The sequence below is a fragment of the Cynocephalus volans genome, chromosome 3, assembly GCF_027409185.1.
Source record: "Cynocephalus volans isolate mCynVol1 chromosome 3, mCynVol1.pri, whole genome shotgun sequence".
Taxonomy (NCBI): domain Eukaryota; kingdom Metazoa; phylum Chordata; class Mammalia; order Dermoptera; family Cynocephalidae; genus Cynocephalus; species Cynocephalus volans.
In genome coordinates this window covers 24,735,622-24,753,821 of record NC_084462.1, presented here as the reverse complement: position 1 = coordinate 24,753,821, position 18,200 = coordinate 24,735,622, and the positions used below count along the sequence as shown (strand labels likewise).

Sequence of the window (18,200 nt, the reverse complement as noted above, 5' to 3'; positions counted from 1 at the left end):
ATTATCTTTTGATGGTGTACTTTCTTGATTTTTTGTATTTCTGGTATCTTTTCTTTGATGTTCATTCATTGTGGCAGGGGGTTTCTCAGTCCACAGATCAGATGAAATGAGCAGAGTATCTTCTGTTCCACTGGGCAGTCTGATGAACACAGCAGGCAGACCGGGCTCTCTTAGGGTGAGTTGGTGGGAGCAGTTGGCTGGTAAATGTCCTTCAGTTAGGTCAGGTCCCGAGGAGGAGTTGGGTGGGAAGGTATGCAAATGCAGTCCTTGGGGTCCTGGGGCTTTGGCTTGAGGAGATATTGTTGGGGCACCTGGGTCTGGAGCACCCTGATGTTCAGGTGAGGAGGTGCCGCCACTGCCACTGCTGCTGCCGCCCCCGCTGGGTGAGCAGGTGGCACCGCTGCTGCTGCTGCTGCTGCTGCTGCTGCATCCGCCGCCGATCCGGTGCTGGGTCCCAAATAGTTACTGCATTTTGTTGCTTTTCTTCACAAAGATCTTTTCTTCCCCCGTATGGCCCTGCGGAGGTTCTTTCATGATCTCATTTTACAAATAAGGTAGCTGAGGTGGCAGATCACACTAGATTATCTTCAGTAAATCTGAATGAGTGAAGTGTTTCTTAGTCTTCCTATATTTACTCTGAGATGACTTTAACATATCACCTGGTTTTGCTTTTTGCTTTTTTACTATGTAGCAGGTTAATGATCTGGTAGTATGACACCTTGATCAAGGACCAGGTAGTGAAGGGAAGAGAGGAGCATCTTCTCAGGTTTCATCTGGGATTTCCAGTCTCAGAGGTGTGGTATTGGTAAAGCATGAAAGATTTATATGATCTGAAGAGAAACCAGAGTGTAGAGGTGTGGTATTGGGATCCCACAGCTGGCCTGAATCAGGATATTAATTAGGAATGGCTAATAGTAACTGCCTTTAACAGATAAATCCTCAAATCTCAATAGCATAACATAATCGCTGTTTAAGGTAAATAGGTAAACTTTGGCCAACAGCATGGCGGCTGGAAATACGTGAAAAGTCCCTGCCTTCATTTAGATTTTCATCTGACAATTTCTCATTATTTTGTTAGATCTTCAGTTATTCAAGTTGATTTAAAAATATGTTGTCCTGATGTCAGTGAGGGTTGGTGAAAATACGTAGGTGAAAATAGTACCAGGCAAGAAACTCTCCATTCTATTTTAGTTGTTTCTGCTGCTATCTATAACATTCATTCCTTCAGTTTCTTCTTTCATTTCTTTCTTTCTTTGTTTCTTTTTTTTTTGATGGCTGGCCAGTACAGGGATCTGAACCCTTTGACTTTGGTGCTATAACACCGTGCTGTAAAGAACTGAGCCAGCCAGCCAGCCCATTCCTTTACTTTCTCATAGAATTTCTTTCTTTTTTATACTTTCACGATTCAGAACACTTTACTCATCTATTTCAGCCTTCCTTATATGACATAAAAATGGTTAAGGGTATGAATTTCCCTGTGAGCACAGTTTTAACTGTATTCTCCAAATTTTAATATGGGGAAGCATCATTTTAATTCTGTTTTACATGTTTTATAATTCCCATAGTGATTTCTTCTTTAACTGGTGAATTATTTAGGAATTATTTTTGAAGTTTTTGAACTTTAAAAGTTGCTACCTTTTTCTTCTTGCTTTTCCCTCATTTATTTGCATTATGACTAGAAATGTGGTCTTTGTGATATCAATTCCTTGAAATTTGTTTAGAGTTCATTTGTGACCCAGCAAATGACTAAATTTTTGTTTGTATACCGGGTTTCCTTGAAAATAATATGTATTTTCTATTTCTTCAGAATAGAATTCTGAACCTATTTGATTTAGCTTATTCATTTTCTTATTCCAATCATCTATATCTTCATTAATTGTTTTATGTCTGCTTTATCTATTTATTTTAGATGTAAATATATTATACCGTGTGCTGTGGATTGAATGGCCCCTGAAACTCATTGCAGCCTGAGCCCCATTGTAACAGTGCTAAGAGGGTGGGAAGTCTGATTATGGTATTTGGAAGGTGGGGCCTTAATGAAGTGATTAGATTGTGAGGACTGCTCCCTTGTGGATGGATTGGTCCATTCGTGGGGTAACGGGTGTGGTTTTGATGGCTTCATAAGGAGGGCGAGTGAGAGGATAAGCTCTGTCTTGCTCTTACCATCTTCACCATGTGATACCCTGTGTTGCCACGGGACCCTATAGAGAGTTCCCACCCAGAATGAGGCCCTCACCAGATGTGTCCCCTGGACCTTGTACTTCCCAGCCTACAAAACAGTAAGAAGTAAATTTCATTTTCTTTGTAAAGTACCCAATTTCAAGTATTCTGTATGAGCAACAGAAATGAACTAATACACTGTATTTGTAGATTTGACAAAGAAAAAAAAAAGAAAGAAATTCCTCTCTGTAATTCAGCAGTTGTAACTTCATACATTTCAAGGCAATGTTGTTCAGCTCATCCAACCTGGTAATTCTTTTATGTTACTGGTAAATTATGCATTTTCCTTTCTTGATTTTTGCCTTAAATTCTAAATTTTATGATATGAAAATTGCTATAACATTTTTCATTTCCTTAATATTTTCATGATATATCTTTCTTCATCTCTTTATCTTTCAAACTTTCTGTGTGAAATAGTTTTAGGCAACTCTCTCAATATGACATTGTAGCATTTGCTTAGGCATGGTAACATAGATCATGGAAGAAACTAGATCCATGAACATAACTAATTTTATCTAAACATGATAGGCATTCAAATCTATAGGGAAAATATTGAATAGTCAACGAATGGAAAAGAATATAATTAGCTCTGAACCTCACACTATACATAAACATCAATGCCAGGAGGATTAAAGAGCTAACTTTGAAAAGCAAACCTTAAAACCCAAAGAAGATAATAGCAGCAAATGTCTTTTTTCCCAGGCTTTGAGCTTGGGAAAATATTACCCTAGACATAACAAAAGGCACATGTCATAAAGGCAAATATTGGTTAAGTTGGGCTATATAAAAATAAAAAACTTCTTCATTACAAAAAGTCACATAAACATAGGTTAAGTCAAGCTATAGACTGGAATATGATAACTGTAAGAGACATAAGTAACACAAGATTAGTACTCAGAAGAAATAAAGGAATTATACAGAGGGCTGCCTGGTTAGCTCAGATGTTTAGAGTACGGTGCTGACAACACAAATTCCCAGGGTTCAATACATGTACTAGCCAGACACCAAGAAAAAAAAAAAAGAAGTTATACAAATAATAAGAGAAATTATATAGCCCAACAGAAAACATGGGCAAAAGATATAACCAGGAGATCACAGAAGAAAAACTTAGAATGATGAATAAAATATGAAAATATACTCAATCTCACAAGTAGTCAGGGAAATTTAATTGAAACCAAAATATGATAATTAGGGCTGGCCAGTTAGCTCAGTTGGTTGCAATGTGGCCTTGTAACACCGAGGAGAACGGTTTGGATACCCAAACCAGCCAGCTGCCTCTAAATTTAAAAAAAAATGTTGAAGAAACAAAATATGATATTATTTAATAATTTTAATATTAACAAATCTTTGAATCTGACAAAAACACAGCTAATGAAGATGTGTAGAGATGAAAAGTCTCATATACCACTGCTGGGAGTGTAAATTGTTATAAGAACTTTGAAAAGCAATTTAACAATACTTAGTAAAGTTGAAGATGCATATAACTTACAATCCAAAGGTTTGCTTCTGATTATAAATTGTAGAGAAACTTTCTTACACGAGAGCCAGGGAACGTGTACAATAGTGTTTATTGAAGACATCGTTTGTGATAGCAGAATATTGAAAACTATCTAAATGACAACACATCAAAAAATTGATGAAGAAATTATGGTATTTTCAAATGTGGAATTATAATTCTAAAATGAACGAAGAACAGCTCTGTCTTAAAACTTTCTAAATCTTGAAAAAATAATAAGTAGTGATAAACACATATCATTCCATTTATGCAAAGTTCTAAAACTTGCAAACAATGCTATTTAATATGAATATATATCAAATGTACAAAATATAGATAGAATCACAAACACTGAATTCATGATACGGACTGATTTCTTTGTGAGGAACAGAATGGGAAAGGGTGAGCGTATAGAGGGTACCTATGTGGTACCTGTAATAATCTACTTATTACTTTTCTAAATTTAACTTTTTATTGTGAAATAATGACAGACCTACAGGAAGCTGCAAAAATAGTCCATAGTCTTCTGACCTCTTCACCCACTTTCTGCCAATGGCAGCATCTCATGTATCTGTAGCACAATCAAAACAAGAAAATAGACATTGCTACTCTATGTTAACAAGATTACAGGCCTCATTAAGTCTTCACCTACCAGCTCGCACATCCACCTGTGTGTGTGTTCATGGGTACATGTGTAAGTTTTTGCAAATGTAGCCCATGTGTAGATTTGTGTAACCACCACCACCACAATCAAGGTACAGAAATGTCCCATCACCATAAAGGAAATCCTTGTGCTATACTTTTATGGCCTTCCCACCCTCCAACCCCTGTCCCTACATTGGCAACTACTAATCTGTTCTCCATCTCTATAGTTTTGTCATTTCTAGAATAGCATATAAATGGAATCATACAGTATGTAATCATTTCAGATATTGGCTTTTTCTCCCTATGCCCTTAAGATCCGTCCAAGTTGTTGTGTATATCAATAATTTATGCCTTTTTATTGCTGCCTGGTTTCCATTATATGAATTTGTTTAACCATTCACCCATGGAAGGACATTTGGGTTATTTCCAGTTTTTGACTATTATGAATAAAGCTGCTATGAATATTCATGTACAGATTTTTATGTGAGCGTAAGATTTCAGTTGTCTGGAATAAATGCCTGACTGCAATTGCTGGTTTGTGTGATTAGTGGATGTTTAGTTTTATAAGAACTTGTCAAACTGTTTGCCAGAGTGCCTGTATCATTTTACCCTCCCACCAGCAATGTATGAGAGACACAGTTTCTCTGCATCCTTCTCAGCATTTGGTGTTAGCACTATTTTTTATTTTATTGGTTGATCATTTTGTTTTTAAAGAAAGATCTGATTCAAATCTGGTAAAATGTTAAGACCCAATAGGACTGGATGTCAAGGACACAATGCGATATCTTTTTTAAGATATGTGTATTGGGGTGGGAAAAGAAGCAGATAACAAGGGCAGATGAGTCTTTCAAGAAGTTGTCCTATGAAGGAAAGGCTCCTGATAGAGTTGTACTTACAGGAGGACGTAAGAATGGAAGAATGGCTTTACCTAACGGAGTAGATGTGACGATGCTTATATTCTAGAAAGAAAGAACTGAAAGGAAGAATAAGTTAAAGATGGTGCAGAAAATGAACATGGCACAATCTAAAACATGGAGAAGGGCATAGATCCAGTTTTGCCTCCTCTCTTGAGTAGGGCAAGGAGGAAGTGGGAATGCGTGAAGTAGACGAATTTTCCAGTAAGGGGGTTAATGGTGAGAGAGCTTCTCTGTAAAGTAAGAGGTGCTGTCCCTGTCCCTCTCTGCCCTGCCCCAGGAAGCGCAGGGAGAAAGAGGAGGTGAGCTCTCAACATTAGCTTTGGGGAATGGGAGAGACATCTAGTCGCAAACACATGAAACAACTTCCCAACAGCATTTCCAGCCTAACTGGAACTACAGCCCGTCAATTCTAGAGACAGCAGTTCATACACGAATGCAAGAAATATTTACTAAGTCATTTAATGGCTATTTGTTTAATTCTGGCATTAGTCCGTAGCCCGTAATCCTGTTGTCTGAGTTTTTTGTATTCATTTAAGCATTTTTTTAAAAATCTACTTTATTAAGGTATAATTTACATCCAATGAAATATACTCGTTTCAAACCTGCAGGTCAATGGGTTTTAATAAATGTGTACACCTGTGTACCTGCACCAACCACAATCAAGATACAGAACATTTCCACCACCCGTGGAAATTCTCTTGTGCTCCCTCACAGTTGATGTTCCCCACCCATGTCCAGCCCCAGTCAAACACTGATTTGCTTTCTGATGGTATATTTCAATTTTGCCTTTTTTAGAATCCCATAAAAACTGTATCATACAGTATGCACTCTTGTACCTGGTTTCTTTTGCTCAGTAAAATGTATTGAAATTCATCCATGTTGATATCTGTAGGGTTTTTTCCTTTTTTATTGCTGAATGCTATTGCATGGGGACACCATACATTGTTAATTCACTCACGTCTCGATGAACGTTTGGGTTTTTTCTCAGGTTTAAGCCATTCGGAATAAAACTGCTGTGAACATTGGGGTATGAGAGTTTTGTGGGCAGATATTTTCATTTGTCTTAGGCAAACACCCATGCGTGGAATTGCTGGGGCTTTTTGTATTAGTACACTTTATTTTCTAGAACACTTTTAAATTTACAGAGAAACTGGGCAGACAGAACAGAGTTCCCACCTTCCCTTCCTCCCCCGCCCCGATTCTCTGAGTATTAACATTTTCCATGAGTGCGGTGCATCTGTTACAGTTGATGAACAAATGTTGACACATTATTATTAATTACAGTCCATCGTTTATTTAGATTTACTTAGTTTTAAACTAAGGTCTCTTTTGGTTGATGTTCCAGGATCCCATTCGAGTCACCACATTACAGTCAGCTGTCATGTCTCCTTAGGCTTTTCTGGGCTGTGCACGTTCCTCAGACTTTCTCTGTCTCTGATGGTCTTGACAGTTTTGAGAAGTATTAGTCAACTGTATTGCAGGATTCTCTTCTATAGACATTTGTATGCTGCTCTTATTGTAACTGAGCTGAGGTTGTGTGTTTTGGGGAGAAAGATCACAGAGGTAAAGTGACACTATCATCACATCATGTCAAGGGTATATACTATCAACATGGTTTGTGCCTGTTGGTGTTAACCTCGATCACCTGGCTGAAGTGCTGTTTGCAGATTTCTCCACTGTACGGGGCTGTCCCACACTACCTCGCTCTTTCATCCCACGTCTTTGGTAGTCACTATACACAACCCACAACTTAAAAAGTAGAGCATACGCTCCCCATTGTCTGGGTGTTCGTGTAACAAAAAATGATTCTGCTCTATGTTCCTTGCAGAATTTGGTGTCAGGACAAGTTGGTGTCTCCCGGCATGCTTGGGTATTTCCATTTATCAGGTGGACTACATGATTTGGCTCAGTCATTCTTTTCTCACCTTGACTATTAGTTTGCTGAGAGCTAAATGGGTGGGTTAATTGCAGAAAGTCGTTCTCCAAGGCTCCCGATTAGATTTTCTCTTTCTTCCATTATTTTTCTAACTCTTTATTGTAATTGGCCCAAATTATAAATGTGTTAATTGTATTATAACAACCTTTTTGGAATTAGGCAGAGTAGAAATTACAAGTCAATCACCATACTAGGGTACTTCAAAAAGTCTGTGGAAAAATTGAATTAACATATAATACAAACCATTCCATGAACTTTCTGAAGACCCCTTGTATGCCCACAGTGACTTAAGCTTTCATCTGGTCACCATTCCTTAATTCTCATTCTTGGTGTTTCTCTAGGAATGTGACTGACAAGCTACTACCTCATGGCATTTCTCCAATTCAGATCAGACGGGGAGACACAGAGAACAGTATCCTGGGTGAGTGGAGCTGGGATATGCTGGGGGGGGTGATGATGGTGGTGGTAATCTACTTGGAGGGGTTTTATTCCTTGACTGGAGTTTAGCTTCTCCCAGCCAGGGCAGTATGCATAGTGGTTAGTAGTATGGGCTGTAACATCAGACTTCCTGGAGTCAAATGCTATCTCTACCAGTCACTATCCATTAAAAAAAAACATGGAGGTATGATTGAAATACTAAAAGCCATACAAATGTAATGTATACAACTTGAGGAATTTGAAGATAAGTGCACACCTGTGAAAACATCACCACAATCTATTCCATAGACATATCCATTACTTCCATAAGTTTTGTCCCAACGTCTCTATTGATTATTATTTTTCTGTGTGATAAAAATGCTTAATGTAAGATCAACCTTCTACTATATATAATAGCAATACATGATATATAATAATAAAGATACATTATATATTTAAAATAATAAATGTAGTATGTATTATGCAATAATAATACATAACACACTATTGTTAGTTCTAGGCTCTGTGCTGTACAGTAGACCTCTAGGACCTACTCGTCTGTGTAACTGAAATTTTGTACCCTTTGACTAATACATCACCATCTTGTCTTCCCTCGAGCCCCTGACAACCACCGTGTTTCTCTCTGCTTCTGTGAATTTGACTATTTTAGATTCCTCATGTAATTGGTATCATGTAGTTCAAGGGTATGTCAGAAAGTTCATGGAAAGATTCGTATTATCTTTTAATTCTATTTTTTCCATGAACGTTTTGAAGTACCCTCCTATTAAGGTAAAATTGACAAATAAGATTGTGTATATTTAAGGTGTACAATGTAATGATAAAATATACATACACATTGTGAAACAATTACCACAAACATGTTAGTTAGCACATCCCTTACCTCCCATAGGTACTTTTTTTTTTGATGGTAAGAGCACTCAACATCTACTCTCTTAGTAAATTTCAAACATGTAATACAGTATTTTGGGGGGTGGGCAGCTGGCTGGTACATATAATACAGAATTATTGACTAGAGGCACCATGTTGCACATTAGAACACCAGAACTTATTCTGAAAAGTTTGACTGAAAGTTTGTATGCTTTGACCAACTTCTCTCCATTTCCTCCAACCCCCGTCTCTGCTTCTATGAGTTTAATTTTTTTAGATTCCACTTATCAGTGAGATCATACAGTATTTTCTTTTTCTGTCTGGCTTACTTTATTTAGCATGATGCAGTCCAGTTTCACCCATGCTGTCAAGTGGCAGAATTCTTTTTTTAAGACTAATATTCCATCGTATGGATGTACCACATTTCAAAAATCCATTCATCCATCAAAGGATGTTTCCATTTCTTGGCTGTTGTGAATAATGCTGTAATGAACGTGGGAGTGCACAGATCTCTTTGAGATCTTGCTTTCAATTCCTCTGGGTATATACCCAGAAGTGGGATTGCTGCTCTATATAGTAGATCTATGTTTGAGTTTTGGAAGAACTTCCAGGCACTATTCTTGATCATGGGCAAATTACTTAACATTTCAGTGCCTCAGTGTCCCCACTTGGAAATGGAGGTAAGAATAGTACTTTCTGGGTTTTGTAAAAGAGTAAATGAAATAATACATGTAAAGTACATAGAAGAGTGCCTGGCAGTCTAATATGGTAAGATATTAACATTAGCCTGTTTGTTATTTAGCCCGTTCTGTTTTTCTCCTTCTTGTAGCACTGTCTCCACGGCCCCCATGCCACCCTGGGCTTCCAGCACTTTTTACCCTCTGGCTTCTGCCACCAAGATATGTGGCACTCACTGTCCTGTTCTGGCCGCTCCTTCCCCACTGTTGACAGCATCCTGGGCTGCCTGGCTGGCCACATCGTCCACATGATGGGGGATTCCACACTCCGGCAGTGGTGGGAATATCTGCGTGACACCGTGCCCTGTGAGTGACTGTGAGGGGAGAGGGCAGGAGCCTGCAGACTTATGAAGGACAAGGGGAACAGGGAGGGCTTTGAAGAGCAAGACTCCTGTAGTTCGTGCAGAGGTGGGGCAGGATGCTGGCACTTTCCAAAGGATGAGTGAGTGAGAGCTGGGAGGACGGATTATCACCATCGACCTAGCTTTCCAGTTTAGCTCATCGGAAGTTATGTAACGAGCTCAAATGACATCAACAACTTTCAAAGAATACAATGTGTGACTCTACCAAAAAGTCCCCGTTTAGGTTCTAAATGAATTCCCCATTTAGTGTCTTAAGGAAAATTAAAATGTGAAGGACATAAAGTTCAAACTTTCGTCTTTCACCCCACTCGATTTTTTCACAGTTTTGGTCTTGGCCAGTGACTTGGTAGAGATGATGGTTCCCTTAGCACCGAAAGACAGAGCGAGCCCCACCAAAGCGAAACTAATCCAACTCCAAATCTTCCATGTGCACCCTGTTTTCTAAATAGTCAAAATTAATGGAAAACGTAAAACCATCACAAGACTTGTGAGTAACCCCCATTTGGAAAACAAAACACTCAGTATACGAAAGCAGTTATTTTAAGAAAAATTATGTCCCAAGCTACCCGTAGCCAGTAAAAAGGTATTACACGTCTCAGAGATGCCTGTGGAGTAAGTGGGAAGATGGACTAGACACGCCAGCCAGAATGCCTGTCAGACTGGGCCCAGTGTTCAGTGACCAAAATCTCTATAAACTCAATTATAAAGTATCAACGGGCTAATTGTAGCACTTGCTTACCATGATTTTGAGGAAAGTCCTCCTAAGCATATTATCTCCATTCTTAGATGGGAAGCTCAGGTACTTTCCTGTCTTCCCACCAAATTTAGAAATTTACTATATTGTCACTATCAGTCATTAGTCCTAATTTGAGATTTCCCTTTATTTTATTTATTTATTTTATTTTATTTTTTTAGGGTTCACCGTTTTATTGAATGTTACAAAAGAGATTTAGTCAAAAAGACCAAAGCCCATGTCATCATCAGACTCCTCAGATTCTTCTTTCTTTGCTTCTACTTTCTTCTCCTCAGCTGGAGCAGCAGCAGTGGAAGGGGCAGGACCTCCTGTTGGTGCAGGACCAGCTGCTGGAGCAGGTCCACAAGCCCCTTTATTGCAGATGAGGCTCCCAATGTTGACATTGGCCAGGGCCTTTGCAAACAAGCCAGGCCAAAAAGGTTCAACATTTACACCAGCTGCTTTAATGAGGGCATTGATCTTATCCTCCGTGACGGTCACTTCTCGTCGTGCAGAATAAGAGCCGAGTAGATGCAGGCGAGCTCAAAGACGGAGGCCATGGTGTGGGCTACTGCGGGACTGGCGCTGCCGGGTTCAGTGCTAGTCGCCGGATGAAGTGAGGACCTCACCCCAACGCAGCCTTAGCTCCCTCGGAAGGAACGAGCACCTTGGCGGCAGCTGAGGAAAAAGGTTCCCCTTTATTTTAAACTCTTTATTGAGGTATAGTTGGCAAACGATAAGTGTCACATATTTAAAATGTACAGTTTGGTAAGTTATGACAAATATATTCACCTGGGAAACTATCACTGCAGACCAGATGCTGTCCATCACCCAGAAGAGGTTCTTCATGCCCCTTTGTAATCCTTCCCTCTCGCCCTCCCCACGCCCCTCTCCTACTTCCGCTCTGCTTTCTGCCTCTGGGGCTTTGTTTGCATATGCTATAACTTTATATAAATGAAGGCATACAGTCTGTACTCTTTTCTATGCATGGCTCCTTTCACTCAACATAATTATTTTGAGATTTATTCACATTTCTGCGTGTGGCAATAGTTTATTCCTTTCTTATTTCTGAATAGTATTCCATTATATGGATATAGCATAACTTGTTTACCCATCCATCAGTCGATGGAAATTCGGGCTGTTTCCAATATTTAGCTATTACAAATACAATTGCTAAGAATATTTGTGTACAAGTCTTTGTATGTGCATATGATTTCATTTCTCTTATGAAAATACCTTAAAGCGGAATGGCTGGATTATATGATTGGTGTATGTTTTACTTTTGAAAAAGCTGCCAAAGTGTTCTCCACACTAGTTGTACCATTTTATAGTCTAAACATCAGTGTATAAGACCTTCTGTTGCTCTGTGTCCTTGCCAACACTTAAAAAGTTCTGCCTTTAAGTTTTAGCTGTACTAATGGGTACGTAGTATTCATAATGGCTCAGTGAAGCATTTTCATGATGGGTGCTTTAAAATTCTTATCAGATAATTCCCACATCTGAGTCATCTTGGCATTGGCACCTATTGGTTGTCTTTTCTCATTCAAGTTGTAATTGTTCTGGTTCTTGGTTTGCTGATTGATTTTCCATTGTATACTGGACATTTTCGGTGTTTTGTTGTGAGACTGGGTCTTATTTTACCTCCTTTTGTAGCAGGCACACCATGTTCAGGTGTGGCATGCAGGTCAGATGGAGTGAACATTCAGCTGTCTTTTGGGCCCAGCTGATGCCACCTTGGTGAGAGCAGAGTGCCAATGAACACTGCCTTGTCACCACTGAGTGAGAAAAGAAATTCACCCTGTGACACCAGAGGCAGAGCATGCAATGCCAACTAGTAATTTTTTTTCACTGTGCCTCATTTTGCCTTGCTGCTGCCAGGTTGGGGTGGTAGCTCAGGTCCCTCCTAGAGCCCCAATGTATGTGTGACTTTGAATTTCTTACAGATTACAAAGAACCAATTAGTATCTTGCAAAGAGAAATATTCTTTGAAAACATTCAGTAGATGGAACGAGTGGCAAAAATGGATAGCACTTTAGAGCAAATTAGCAAGCCAAAGGATTCTTAAGAGGTCAAGTCCTATCCCTCAGCCCTATAGTACTCTTTAGAACCCTCTTTACCCCATTATAGGTAATCTGCTGTAGTTAATCATTCTTTATGTTAATGTTTTCTGATCAGATTAATGTGTGATGACTTTCTCCTGACTGGACCCTGAGTGATACACTCGTAATTCTTTTTTTTCTCTTGTTTTTCAACCAGGTTTGTGCTTTTATTATTATTTTTAATTGACACATAATAAATGTCCATTTTTACGGGTACTGTGTGATATTTCCATACATGTATATGATGCTAAATAATCAAATCAGGGTAATTAGCATATCCATCACTTCAAACATTTGTCGTTTCTTTGTGTTGGGAACATTCAAAATTCTCTCTTCTAGCTATCTGTAATTATACAAGTCACCCTGCATTGTTATAGAACACTAGAACTTATTCTGCGTATCTAGCTGTAATTTTGTATATGCTGACCAACCTCTCTCTATTCACCCCTTCCCCCTACCTTCCCCAGACCTAGCTAGAAACCACTATTCTACTTTCTACTTCTATGAGATCAAGTTTATCAGTTTCCACATATGGGTAAGGACGTGGTATTTCTCCTTCTGTGCCTGGCTTATTTCACTTAACATAGTATCTTCCAAAGTATTCATGGTGCTGTGAATGACAGGATTTCATTCTTTTTTATGGCACTAATAATTCTTAATTAATCCTTGACCTTTCTTCCCACTCAGCAATAAATATAGCCCTAGAATTTCAGGGGCTTGACCAATTAAAGTTTATTTTGAACTCACCCAGAGTCCAGTCAGTGTTCATTAGGCAGCCTTCTGCCTTGCTGTCTTCTGAACTGGGATTCAGGAACCCAGGCTCCTTTTATCCTACATCTCCACTGTCCTCTAGGGCATCCCCAGAAGCCACAGGGATGCTCTGCACCAGCCTCTTGATGAACAGAGAGAGAGAGATTGAGGAAGGGAGAGAGAATGGTGGATTGTATGAGTGTCTTTGTGCCTAAGTGTGGAAGTGGTATGGACATCTTTTTTGCCAAAATTCCAAATTCCAATGGGCAGAATGGAGTCATGGCCCCCAGACAAAGGAGCCTGGTAAACAGTCTTCAGAAAGAGAAAATGGAGAGGTGAGCAGCTAGCTAGTCTCAACTACCATCTCTCCTGCCCTTCTTTCCAATGTATTTACATTCATTTTAGACATATCAGTCAACTATGTTTATATTTTTATAACTATGTAAATATTTGTCTTTTCATAGTCAAGACCAATGCGATGGTTTAGTATTTTTGTGCAGGAATTTGTTCTCCCTATTCTCTCGCATGTTTTTCACCAAGAAGTACTTTTGAGCACATGTGATGTGTAGGTACTGCCCTAGATTCTAGGAATACAGCAGTGACTGAAAAGAACATTTTCAAGATTTCTATTTTGTTGTTTGTCAACTCTAGTGGAATGACTGAGCAACAAGTAGCAAAATAGATATTCATAAAAATTTCAGATAGTGAAATGTTCTATGAAAAAAAATGAAAGTGCATGATGGTGAGGAGGAGGCAGATGGTTAGATCAAATGTTCAGGGAAGGTGCCGTGAGGCAGTTTCTTTTGAGATGAGTCCAGAATGATAAGAAGGACTCAGCTATTTGAAACTCTTGGTGATAATCTCTGGTTCATTCAGCCTCCACCTCCTTTGCAACTACACCTGAGCAGCTGAACACAGCTGGAGAATAACATTCCGCCATGCTGACTGCTCTCACTTTTCCTGCGTGACCTCAAACCTTAAAGGAGCCTTCATGCTGCTCAGTAATCACAGTGGGTCTCAAAAGCTGTCCCCAGACCCCAGCATCGGCATCACCTGGTTGCTTGTCTCAGGCCCCACCCTAGACCTACTGAATCAGAAATGAGGTGGCGTGGCCCAGTAGTCTGTGTGTTTTTTGTTTTGTTTTTATCGTACATATTTAAAGCACATCACTTGATGTAGGTATACATAGTGAACTGATTACTACATTCAAGAAAATTAATATATTCATCATGTCACACAGTTGCTTTTCTTTTGTGTGTGTGTGTACAGGTACCTAAAGTCTACTGTCTTAGCAAACTTCCAGTAGAAAACAGTATTATTAACTATAGTCCTCATGTGTATTAGATCTCTAGACTTATTCATCTTACTCAACTTCAAATTTGTCCCCTTTGACTGACATCTTCCATGGCAACCACTATTCTACTCTGTTTCTATGTGTTCGTTTTTTGTTTTATCTTAAGTGTCCACATATAGGTGAGATAATGTAATATTTGTCTTTCTGTGTCTGGATTATTTCACTTAGGATAATGTCCGCTAGGTTCAGCTATGTTGTCCCAAAAGGCAGGATTTCTTTCTTCTTTAAGGCTGGATAATATTCCATCGTACGTCTTTATCCATTCATCTTTTGATGAACACGCCCCTTGTTTCCATTTCTTGGCTATTGTGAATAATGCCAAAATAAAAATGGGAGTGCAGATATCTTTAGGAAGTGGTCACTTCACTTCTCTTTGATATGTACCCAGAATAGGGATTGCTGGGTCATATGGTAGATCTATTTTTAATTTCTTTAAGAATCTCCATACTTTTTCCCATGAAGTCTGCACCAATCTACACTCCCACCAACAGTGTACTTGGGTTCCCTCTTCTCTGCAGCCTTGCCCACACTTGCTATCTCTTGTCATTTTGATAAGTGCCTTCCTAACAGGTGTGAGGTGACATCTCATTGTGGTTTTGATTTTCATATCTCTGATGATTGGTGATGTTGAGCATCTTTTCACATCCTTTTGGCCATTTTTGTGTCTTTTTTGGAGAAGAATGAGTTCAGGTCCTTTGTCTATCTCTGAATGGGTTTATTTAATTTCATTTTTTTGGCTATGAATTGTTTAACACTCTTATATATTTTAGATATTAGCGCCTTAACAGATGTATGCTTTGCAAACATTTTCTCTCATTCTGTAGATCATGTTCTTGTTTTGTTGATTATTTCTTTTGTTGTGCAGAAGCTTTTTTATTTGATGTAGTCCCACTTTATGCTTACTTTTGTTGCCTGTGCTTTCTGTGTCCTATCCAAAAAATCATTGGCGAGATCATTGTCAAAGAGTTTTTTCCCTGTTTTCTTCCAGGAGTTTTATGGTTTCAGATCTTACATTTAGGTCTTTAATCCATTTTGAGTTGATTTTTGTATATGGTGTAAGATAAAGATTCAATTTCACTCTCTTGCGTGTGGATATCCAGTTTTCCCAGCACCTTTTGTTCAAAAGACAGTCTGTTCCCCAGCAGCCTGTTTTGACAAGCCCTCCTCCAGGGAATGCTGCTGCCTTCTGAAGTCTGAGAGCCACTATCCTAGTCCTACTTTGCCACTCTATTTTCTTGAACCAAACTAAGGAATTGGAGGTGAAATTCCACAGACTTTCACCACCAAATTTTCTCACCTACCAGCATCTGCAACAGTTGTTTACTCTGTTTTCCCACCTGTTTCTGGAAATCAACTCTCCATTTTCTTATCTACAAACAGCCCTCCCACTTAGACACTAGATCTCACTCCCTATTACCTATTCAAGTACGTGTCTTTAACAACTTCCCTCTCTCCTTCCTAAATCATCTTCTATCTCAACAGTTATTTCCATCCCATTCCAGTCAGCATATAATCATGTTGCCTCTTACTTCATTTTCATGTGCTTAAGTGTGTGAGAGTGAATAACAGACATCATGATGGTTCTCCCTAAATATTCTTGTCCAAATTTTTAAAAGAATAATGTCTTTTTTACATATAACCAAAATAAGATGATCATACCTAAGAAAGTGAATAATAATTACTTAAATCTAATATCCAATTCATAAACAAATGTCCTTAGTTGTCCCTCAACAACCTATAGAATTGTTTTTTAAAAAAGAGGTATTTTTTTAAGAGCAACTTTAGGTTCACAGCAAAATTGAGAGGAAAGTGCAGAGATTTCCCATACACCCCCTGCCCCACACATGCGTAGCCTCCCGCATTAAAAGCGTACCCCATAAGAGTGGTATATTTGTTACAACTGATGAACTTACATTGCCACATTGTTATCAGCCTTCATAATCATCCAGAATTCATAGTTTACATTAGGGTTCACTCTCGGTGTTTTGCACTCTATGGGTTTGGATAAATGGATAGTGACATGGATCTGCCATTACAGTATCATACAAAGTATTTTCACTGCTCTAAAAATCCTCTGTGCTCCCCTTGTTGTCCCTTCCCTTTCCCCGAAGTGATCTTTTTACTGTCTCCATAGTTTTGCCTTTTCCAGAATGTCATACAGGTGGAATCATACAATATGCAGCCTTTTCAGATTGACTTGTTTTGCATAATAATATATATTGAATGCTCCTCTATGTTTTTTTCATGGGTTGGTGGCTCATTTGTTTTTAGCCCTGAATAATATTATGTTGTCTGGATGTACCACATTTTGTTTATCCATTCACCTATTGAAGGACATCTTGGTTGTTTGCAAGTTTTGGCAGTTATGAATAAAGCTGGTATAAACATCCAAGTGCAGGTTTTTGTGTGCACATTGGGAGGAAAATAGAGTAGCTTGGTCAGGCCCCCTCGCATCAGGTCCAGTTGGGGGTGGTGCAGCACATTTTTTGGAAACAAATTGTGTAGGGGTGGAGTTAGTGGGCATGTATGCCCTGTATTTTTAGCTTGTTGCTATTCTTGTGTGTTCTTCAGTGTGCCAGGCAGTGGCTCTGAACTACTGGTCTGCAGAGCTTGTGTCTAAAAATAGAGCATGTTTACTTTGCTGGCAGCTGCTCAGTTTTTCTTAGGACTGCCTAGCTCTTAAATGCCTGTGTGCTGAATAAAGCTTCTTATCTCTTTACCTCGATCTCTAAGGACCTTTCTCCTGTTACCTAGCTGGTAGACCTGCATATGAAGGGTTTGTGACCCAGTCTGGACAATGGGCTTGAGGAGGTCTGTGAGCTCCAGACCCAGCCCTAGGTTTACACACATAAATTTTAAACTCCTTTGGGTAAATATGAAAGACAGAATTGTTTTTTCGAAGCCCAGATCCATTCCAGGACCTGGTTGTTTTGCCCCTTGTTTTCTTTAAATAGAGACTAGTTCATTCTTTTCTTTACTCTTATCTATGGAGGTGGCAGGACTAGTTGTCTTGTCAAATGTTCCACCTTCTGCATTTTTCTGATTGCTTCCTTATGGGGAAAGTTAGTTTGTCCTCTATTTCTTGTATTTCCTGTATCCTGTAATTTAGATAGACTTAATTTAAGCTATAGCATAAGTGATGCTGTAAATTCTATTTGCAAGGCATTGGGAGATGTGTGGCGCCTGATTGTCTATCATTAGTGATGATAATAGTGACTGGATCAGGGGATAAAATCCTGGTCACTTCATGGTGCGCTTCTGTTTTATCCCTTGAGACCAGAGAGGAATCTATGTGGTATTTTTTGGTCACAAACATTAACTCTAAAATAATCCCCATTAACCATGTGCCTTATTATTTTAACACAAGTGATAATTATGGCCTGAATCAATCACTTTATAAAGATAACAAAATGTTGATTTTTCTAAGTATTTTGTTCCTTCTACATTTATTAGCTTGCCTTCTTTTGTAAAATTGTGCTTTCTTTCATAGATTGGGGCTAAAAGCTTAGCTTGAAGCAAAGTTCCTCCTGGAAGCAAGGAAAACATTCAGTTATTTCCCTTTAATTACCAACTTACAAAGGAAAGAGCTGGCTTATCAGTTGCTTCAAATGGTGACAAATGATTTTGTCTTTTTCTGACTGTCATTA

At 38.9% G+C, this 18,200-nt stretch overlaps 1 protein-coding gene and 1 pseudogene across 1 annotated transcript in view; one reads left to right on the top strand and one right to left on the bottom strand.

Moving 5' to 3' along the window:
* LOC134372499 (NXPE family member 3-like) overlaps positions 1-18,200 on the top strand; it is a 43,878-nt gene that overhangs the window by 14,545 nt on the left and 11,133 nt on the right. Inside the window, 3 exon segments of the mRNA XM_063089979.1 lie at positions 7,555-7,634; positions 9,348-9,385; positions 9,387-9,561. Coding sequence (XP_062946049.1) covers positions 7,555-7,634; positions 9,348-9,385; positions 9,387-9,561 — 293 coding nt within the window.
* LOC134373688 (large ribosomal subunit protein P1-like) lies at positions 10,521-11,018 on the bottom strand (annotated as a pseudogene).